The sequence below is a fragment of the Acyrthosiphon pisum genome, chromosome X, assembly GCF_005508785.2.
Source record: "Acyrthosiphon pisum isolate AL4f chromosome X, pea_aphid_22Mar2018_4r6ur, whole genome shotgun sequence".
Lineage (NCBI taxonomy): Eukaryota > Metazoa > Arthropoda > Insecta > Hemiptera > Aphididae > Acyrthosiphon > Acyrthosiphon pisum.
The window spans coordinates 65,030,026-65,040,010 of NC_042493.1; the positions used below are offsets into that span (position 1 = coordinate 65,030,026).

At 27.2% G+C, this 9,985-nt stretch overlaps 1 protein-coding gene across 1 annotated transcript; it reads left to right on the top strand.

Annotated features, from left to right (window-relative positions):
• Positions 1-1,235: 1,235 nt before the first annotated feature.
• On the top strand, positions 1,236-1,964 carry LOC103309371. Its single transcript, XM_008184646.1, has one exon. The coding sequence runs from the start codon at positions 1,236-1,238 to the stop codon at positions 1,962-1,964; it is 729 nt and encodes a 242-aa protein (XP_008182868.1).
• Positions 1,965-9,985: the final 8,021 nt, after the last annotated feature.

Below are 9,985 nucleotides of genomic sequence, written 5' to 3' on the forward strand. Positions count from 1 at the left end.
TTATCATTTTCCGATTGCGTTGCGTTTTTAAAATTCCAGCCAGAATTTTATAACAATTATAGTTGTCTGGTGTACCGGATAAGTATCCTTTCAACGAGCTAGTGATTCCCAGAGCACGTGTGCTATCTACTTCTATCCCATTGATTTCCAATCGTATTTGTTCAAAAAGGTAGGAGTAACCGTTATTAGATAGTTTCACTTTGGTAGCATCAGTAATTATTCCTTCCAAAAAAATAAAGCTTTCGTGTAGATATGGATATACATCCGTTTGCTGGATCGATATACGTATTTCATAATTATTATTAAATGATGTTGTATACGGCGCGTATGAATGATATTCAATTTTTGTAATTTTAGAATCCGTCTCGTACTGTGAAGTTATATCTAAAATATCACTTTCAGGCATTCTGCTTTAATTGATAACCCAGAGCTTGCAAAACTTTTTTATTCTTCACTGTCAATTTTTTTATCTTATTTGATGTTGCTGGTAGCACTTTAGTCTTATGACTAGTCGTACTAATCCGAAGTAGCGGGTTTATATTGAATTTCAACCCCATCTCAAGACCCGTAACGTTTAAAATGCAAGGCCAGATTAAGGGGGGGTCTAGCCGGGGCGGTAGCCCCGGGGCCCTCTCGAATACCCAAGTGAAAGGGGCCCAAACAATTTTAAGCCGATACACAATTTTCAGTGATTTAAAAAAAATAGTTTTTCTATATTTTAAAAACCATTTTTTTATCGACAAAAATAACTAAATAGTAAATATTTACAAAAGCACATGGTAGAAAAGATGCGTTTTACCACGCACTAAGACATATATATATTATATATATCTTATTTCGTGCATTTTACTGTTATTTAATATTTGCATTGATATAAATAATATCATCAATAGATAATAATGTTATAATTTATGTTATTTTTATCTCTGTAATAATATAGACATATAATTAGAAAATAATTACAAGTCTGTGGGTAATAGTCTGTCTGTGATTAGATGTCCCACACATTAGACGTACTTTCGTGTGCATCGCTCTCTTATCGCGTCGTTATCCATCGTTCATATTTCTCGCTAATATCATAGTTTATTTATATTGAGTTTTATTTGATTCAGTTAATCATGAATTGTATAAAATGTACAGATAATGTAATTAAAGAAGATGAAATAATATGTTCAGATTGTAAAATAAGTGCTCATTATTATTGTCAAGGTATAAATGAAAATAACTTTAATAAAATGTCAAAAAATACCAAGAACAAATGGACGTGCACTGATTGCAAAACTAAATGGGATAGTAACAAGAAAATCATACCAGAAAATGAAGTGGATAATATTAAACAATTAACTGAGTCTGTACAATATATGAGTGATCAATTTGATAAATTCAATACTACAGTTAATAGAATATTAAGCGAAATGAAAGAACTAAAAGAACAAAATACAAAATTACTTGTAATTAATGAAAAATTATCAAACGAAGTTCAATTTCTAAAAACAAAAGTGGATGATTTAGAACAAAGAACATTAGAAAAAGCTGTAGAAATTGTAGGCATACCGATAACCACTAATGAAAATTGTAAGTCACTAATTGAAGAAATAACACACAAACTTAATATAGAATGTAATATAGTGAAAGCTTATAGAATAACAACACAGCATAAAACAGATATGAAAATAATTGCATGGTTATCTAATATCGATGATAAAAACCGACTTTTATCAGAAGCCAAGAGAATGAAATTGAATGCTAATCAGTATAAAGAGAATTGGCCGCAATCAAAAATATATATAAATAATCATTTAACAAAGGTCAAGCAACAATTACTGGGGAAATCGAAAGCATTGGCGAAAGAAAAAGGATACAAATATGTTTGGATGAACGGAATTGACATTTTAGTGAGGAAAGAAGAACATGGCAAAGTAATTAGAATAAAGGAGGAAAATGATCTAAAGAAAATGATATAGGTATGATAAATATATATTTATTATTCCTTAGAATAAGATTATAAATGTACATAATTGTATAAATATTAATGAATGATAACATAAACGAATTAGTAGATAAATTAAATAATATAAATACAAATGTTATAAATGATATTAATGATTTAAATCAATTTTTCATTGTTAATAATACCTTTACTATCTTTCACTTGAATATAAGATCAATTAGCAACAATTTTTCTCAATTTTTAATTATGTTAAATAATATTATTCAATTTATTGATTGTATTGTATTAACTGAATGTTGGCTTAACAATTGTGCTTCTAATATAAATATTGAAGGATTTCATACTTATGTAACAAAAAATAATAATTTTAATCAAAACAGCGGTATTGTATTATACGTTAAAGATTGTCATATGATAGAAAAAATTAATGAAATAATTATAGATAATTGTAATTGTTTAAATTTAAGTATTTGTTGTAATGGGACTCGTCGTGAAATAATTGCTTTATATAGAGGACATAATAATAATTATACAAACTTTGAAACTAAATTAATTGAATTGATTAACAATATTACAAATAATAAAATAATAATAATAGGAGATATCAATATTAATATAGCAGATGATAGTAAAGATGAATTAAAATTAGACTACTTAAACTTGATGGCGAAATTGGGATTTTTTAGTTGTACACCGAAAAAAAAACCACTGGTAATTTTGATAAGCCACTTTTGTTAAATATTAACAATGGAGGCTTCGTTAGCATCAGGGGTACGAAACTCTGTGAATTGGCCGAATCGGGCGATTGTAGCCTTGAACACGGTCTCCAGGGGGGCGTGGCATACGTAATCTATGATAAAAGTAAAGAGTGGAAACAACCCGACCCCGCGCAGAATACCCTACCTATTAGGCGGAAACGGTTTTTCAATACGGGTATAACATCATGTCAGTGTTACGGAAACAGTTTCATTGTTCGGACTTCAGATCATAGGTAAACACTTCACCCATCAGCTGATCAAGTTTCGCTTCTATATTGTTCTATGTTAGCATGAACATTATAATATTATAATGATAATATGTCATTTGTAAATAACAAATATTCTTATTGGTGTGATAATATCAATTATCAAGATAATTATATGGAAAAACGTATATTTTGAAATCGACAAATCTATTTTTATCCTTTAGTATTGTGAATTTTCTATAGTACTATTATCAATTTGATAATACATTATCACCATGACTATATTAAGCCAAATAACGCGATATACGTATTGTCGTATCCACTATCCACAATATTCTCAATTCAGTCTTATTATTCACTCTTGCCTGGTTACGTCGCTTAATATATTATATCGTTATACTGACCGACGGAGACGCGCATGGTTGAAAAAAAGTTGAAGTACTAAGGTAAGTGCTTGTACTAAGGTAAGTTATAACTAGTTATATATACCGAATTACACAACATGATGATTTGTTATATTTGTAAAGTATCTGTTGGTGATTTAAAAGCTTTAGTGACACATTATAAAATTATTCACTTATTAAAGCCAAATAGTACCTTCACCTGCTGTGAGAGTTCATGTTCTCAATCGTTTAACTGCTTGTCTGCCTTTAAAAAGCATGTAACAAAAAAACATGTGTCTACAACAACTAATCTATCACCAAATGTACAACTTAATTTTCCTAATGCAGTCTTCACTAACAACGATGTCCATGACGATTTTGTAGTTGATAATGACATGAAAAAAACTGTACAAATAATAATTCTAATGCTCCATTTAATTTTGATGAGATGATTAATCTTGTTTATGAATCTTCTGTGAAATTTATTTTGAGTCTTTATAATAACAATAATTTTAATAATGTTGATGTAGTTAATATTCAATCAGGGATCAAAGAATGTATTTTGAAGCCAATGGCTTCTATTTTAAAAAAAGTTGTCGAAAAAGATATCAAAGAACCATTACTTCTTTCAACTTTTCATAAAATTAAGATTTTAATATTAAATCCTTTTCAATATTGTGGTACAGAACACCATTAAATTAATTGGTTGAAAAAGAATAATTTGATATCTAAGATTAAACAATTTAATATAAATAATGAAATTGCTCCTGTTGATCACAGCGGTAATTTAATGTATGATGAAAAAATAACTAAAGGGACTTTATTACCATTACAATTTCAGTTTAAACAATTTTTTGAATATAATAATAACTACGAAATTTTTTATAATCAACTGATGGACTATACAAATAAGTTTGGTTCCATTTCAAATTTTGTACAAGGGAAACTATGGAAGGAAAAAGTATCAAGGTATGAAGGAAAAATAGTACTCCCTTATTTCTTATATGTTGATGACTTTGAAATTAACAATCCTTTGGGATCACACGCTACATTTCAATCAATAGCTGCTTTTTATTACAGCTTCCCTTTAGCCCAAAACAATTCAAAACTTTCCAATATATTTTTAGCAGCATTAATTAAATCAACTGATATCAAAAATTTTGGAAACGATGCTAGCTTAAAAATATTAATTAATGAATTAAATTTATTGGAAAAAGAGGGATTAACGATTTCAACTTCAAAAGGAGATTTTCATGTTTACTTTTTACTTGGCTTAGTCTTAGGAGATAATTTGGGACTTAATAGTATACTAGAATTTAGTAAGTCTTTTTCTTCAAACTATTATTGTCGGTTTTGCAAATCTCACAAGCATATATGCCAAGAACTTAATGAAGAGAATGTATCTTACTTAAGAAATATTGAAAATTACTCAGAAGATGTTGAAAATTTGGTATTTAGTGAAACAGGTGTTTATAAGGAATCTATTATGAATACAATTTACAGTTTTCATGTTACTAAAAACTATTGTATAGACATTATGCATGACTTATTTGAGGGTGTTTGACGATATGATATGTGCCATATCATCAAATATTTTATCAATACTATACAAGTATTTTCTTTAAAAACTCTAAACAGTCGTAAAAGAAATTTCAATTATGGACCAATTGAAATTGGAAATATTTCTCCTGAAATAACTGATTTGCATCTTAATAAATTTCATTTAAAAATGTCAGCAAGAGAAATGATGACATTTGTCCATTTCTTTTCACTTATGGTGGGTGATTTAGTTCCAGAAGGCGATGAAGTGTGGAATTTTTTTTTAACACTTCTTAAAATGATTGATATTCTTTTATCATATACATTCACTGAAAGTACAATAATACATCTCAAACAGTTGATTATTCAACATAATTCAATGTACATTAGACTTTTTAATGATACACTGAAACCCAAGCATCATTTTTTGATTCACTATCCTACTATAATAGAATATTCAGGCCCACCTAGACATTACTGGTGTTTTAGGTTTGAGCGAAAGCATAAAGAAATTAAAATGTATGCTCGCTCCACATCTTCAAGGAAAAATATCACACTTACATTAGCTAAAAAATTTCAATTTAAGTTTGCTCACTACCTTCTACGCTCAGAAACAACGTTGACAATAGTAAATTCAAATCATAATATTTGTAGTTTATATACAGAATCTTTGTTTAGTTTACTTACTCTTTCAACAGCAGATTATAAATGTTATTCTCAAATAGAATACAAAGGAACTTTGTATAAAAGAGGTTACTACTTAACAAAATTTGTTGAAGAATTATGTTTATTTGAAATTTTAGAGTTAATAGTTTTAAGTAATGTTATTGATAAAGTCTTCATAGTAACCAAACAAGTAAAAATAACAGGTTATCATTTGCACCTTGAAGCTTATGAAGTAGATAGCAGACTATATGTAATTAAGGAATGTGTTATATTTGAAATAGATGACTTTAGTGGACCACCTATAAATATTTCTCAAATTTCATCTGGAAAATTAATGATGCGATTAAAAGAATATTTTTCATAACCTTTTTTTTTTATTTATTGTATATAATTTATATATATTTTGAGCTGTATATAACAAATTTCATTATTAAAATTAATATTATTATTTTAGTGCTGTACTTGATTTTTTTTATTTATTGTTTATAATTTATATATATTTTGAGCTGTATACAACTAATTGCATTATTAAAACTAATATTATTAATAACAATATATAATTAATATATATTATATATATTTTATTATGAGGTACTATTATTATTATATTTATATTTATTAATATTAATAATTATCATTTTAGTGCTGAATTTGATTTTGGTAACATGGAAAATAATCACACTAAACAATTAACAATGCTTGAAAATGTGATTGGTGAAGATAATAATGCCAACTTAAGTGAAAATATCGTTATAGAAAATAATAATGATAATTCAGATGATTTTATGAATATTGCAAGTTTTTTAGTATTCAATTCAAATGGGTTGCATGTTTATATTATACTAATATTAATATTGTACTATTATTTCTCACTGTTTACAGGATTTAAATAACTGTTCAATGTCAATATCAGGTTTAGAAGGGTATGAATATCCAATAGATCAAATACAGCCATTATTTGATTTGTTGAAAAAATGGGATTTGGAGTGTCTATCTAAAACCTTAATTGGTAAGTTAACTTTTTTTTTATTTACACCATAACATTGGTCTTTTGTTTGTATTAACAATAATATTTTTCAATAAATAGATGAAATGGTTGACATAAAAATATTAGCAATTATGAAACGGGACCTTGCTATTAAAATGTTAAAAACATATCCAACTGGTATCAAAGTTCTTTTTACTCACCACCTTGAAAATTGGCAGAAGTCTCTTGATCAGCAAGATGTTCTTTGTTTTTCACAAACAACTAATCATAATGAAACAACAACTAATATATCAACTTTAAAGCCCCATCAGCCATTAAAATTATCTTCTACATCTGTAACTTTTAATTTGGGAGAAATATTAAATGCATCTTTGACTGGAAAGATGATAATTGATTATTTTAAAGTTAACAGCAGATTAAATAACAACATACGTGTGTTGTTAGTTGATTCAATTATCAGTTTTGTAATAACCAAAAAAATACTGATGTCTATAAATCTTGCTGACAGCATTGCGACTTATATTGTTGCTATGTTCCCTTCTGAAGTGAAAGTAAGGTTTTAAAGATTGGTAGCAAAGATATAAAAGTAGGAATTAAATTGTATAATATTTTTTTTTAGGATACATATTTTATGAAGGATGGACATAACAAAAATCCCAAAGGGAAGCTTTATGCCAAATATTATAACTCAATGAGAACGCTTAAAACAAGTGGACTAGTACCTAGTAAGGAACGAGTAAAAACTGCAGTCGAAATACATACTCAACGTCGACATGATATAGAATTTGGTAAAATATTATTTAAATTGCCATTTCTTCTGTTGTAAATGTTGTCATTTAATTTGTAAATTATCGTAAAATACTGAATTTAATTATTATATTTTATGTACTTTAATGCTATATGAACTATGATGTTTTATAGAACCTGAAGACGACATTCATTATATGATTGATCAAATACAGAATGATACTAATTGTTCATTCCCAGAGCTTGAAAAATTATGGAAAGGTACAACAAAATATCGTATAAACAGTATATAGAATTCTTATTCTACTACAGAAATTATGAACAAATGAAAAAACTATGCCTTACCACTTGGATACAGATTAGTAAGTTTTTATCACAACAATAGTATAAATACCATATTTGAAATACCACAGAATACTTTATAAGTATTTAAATACAAGTATCCGAATATTTGTATTCGAATACTTTACAAGACTGGGCACCAGGAAGTTATAATTCTCTCCATGTCCTTTTTTACGATTCGATCATTGGTAAATTTAAATATCCTCATTTTACAGTATGTAATAATTAATTATTTTTTCAGATTGATATTGACTTTAATACTCTGTATCCAAAATGTTCAAATTCTGTTTCTCAGTTTGAGGTAAAATTAGAAAAAACTATGTTGTTGATGGATGAGCATGTAAAAGATTTGAATTGTCGTAAGATTTTTGAAAGTTTGAAGGAGTCTCATTCAACAATTTCTGAAAGTAATCAAATACATTAAAAAAACAAATTTTAATAAATTTTAATAAAATATATTCATTTTTTGTAGATGAAAAATATACAATTATATTTTATTTAATGCATGCTGTATTTGTTCCCACATCAAAAAAAGTAACCAGGGACTCAGATGGAAAAAAGAATCAAGTGAAGTACTCCATTAAAGATTCTCAAAATAGTTTTATTGTGTTCAAAAATACTGTGTCTGAATTTGAAGATCATATTAAAATTCTAAAAAATGAAAAACGTCCAGTCCAATCTTTTATTTTTATTATTGGTACTCTTACAAAACCAAAAGAAATTTTAGTTTTTTTTGATTCCATAAAATATAAATTATTCTCTATTATATCAGCAATTGATATTTGCTTTAAGATTTTTCATCTTTTTAATCTCGAATATCCACCAGAAGCATATATTGTTTGGCTCTTTATTCAAAAATATTTTTATTGTTTAAACACTAAATTTGACAAAAGTCATCATATGCTGGGACAAATTTTACTAGATTTAAGTATTTAACATAAGATGTAATTTACTATTTTGCTTTTGATATTTTAATAATATAATAATATTAATATTTAAGAACAACTGTATAAATAATTTACAAATCAGATGTTAATAGCTATACAATATTTGGTACCTGTATTTTGAATAAAAATGTTTTACAATTATTACTTTTTAATATTTCTATATTTGCTATATTTATATTTGGATGTGTGGAGCGAATAAGGAGGATAGAATAAAAATTTAATTAATTTGTAGACAAAATTGGTATAAGGGAGAATTGGTTGTGATAGTTCGGTCATGTTATGGGGAGATATGATTCAGTGGAATTAAGAGTACCTAGGGAAATAAATATTAAACAATAGAGAGGGAGATCAAAGTTTAGATGGATTGACAGAACATAAAATTACTAAAAAAAATCTGGTGAGAGTAAATAAGTGGTAGGGTACAGGGCCCCCATATCCATATGGTGGTGTAGGACAGTGGTGGCTAATTGAGAGAATGGTGAAGAAGATTATGAAGTTACTACTTACGAGGGGTAGGGGGTTAAACACCCTGCAAAGTATGCCATTTAAATAATAAAATAACATTATTGTTTTGACAAATGTATTGTCACCACAACATAAATTGTATTACTTATTAACAGTATGTTTTTGTTTAAATTACAATCAAACATTACTGTTATGAAAAATGTATTGTCGCCACTACAAAATGTGTATAACTTATTAACAGCAGGTTTTTGTTGTAATGACAATTTACTCTGTTGATTTGATAATCGTTTTGTCATTACAAATTTTACAATTGATAATTATCAGGGTTGGGATTTTATAGCATTTGCATATTTCTTATGAGATGCTTAAAAAATAGCAGAGTAAGCTAAAAATGTGTTTCATGATACAGAGAACTCAAATTAAAAATTTTATTTTGCTTTTTTTTGCATATTTTACGATTTTTTAGTTTTTATTGCTTTTTTGGGATTTTTTGAGACTTTTTTGCATTTTTACTTGTTTTTGAATCAAAATCTGTCAAAATTTTATGAAATTATATTATAGTAAACGTGTTTTTAGATTTTTGTCAATTGAATTATCAAATAAATTGTAAATGTACCTATAGATTAAGTTAATAGGCCGATTACGATGATGCAAACGCCGTACAGCGTTAATATATAGGTTTTATATAATACTACGATAATTTCGTATTAGATATTTGGTTCTAATTTTTGTTATCTGCTAATTTTGTTGGGTTTTTTTTGTCGATTTCTACTGCGATTATTAATCGCCGATTATCAACGTTGTATTATTCATTTTATATAGTCGTCTCGTGTGCCTGTACTCGTGTGTTACGTTGTATTTTCGCCGTTTATGTGTAGTAACTATTTGTTTTAAAATGCCAAAAGTTAAATCATCTCTTTCGTGTAAACTCAATAATTTTGTATCAGAGTTCGGCGAAGAAGTGTTTAAGGTAGATGACAATGTATTATTTTG

What these genes read in the sequence shown, in the direction of transcription:
- LOC103309371 (XM_008184646.1), top strand. Translation starts at nt 1,236, where the DNA reads ATGTCAAAAAATACCAAGAACAAATGGACGTGCACTGATTGCAAAACT.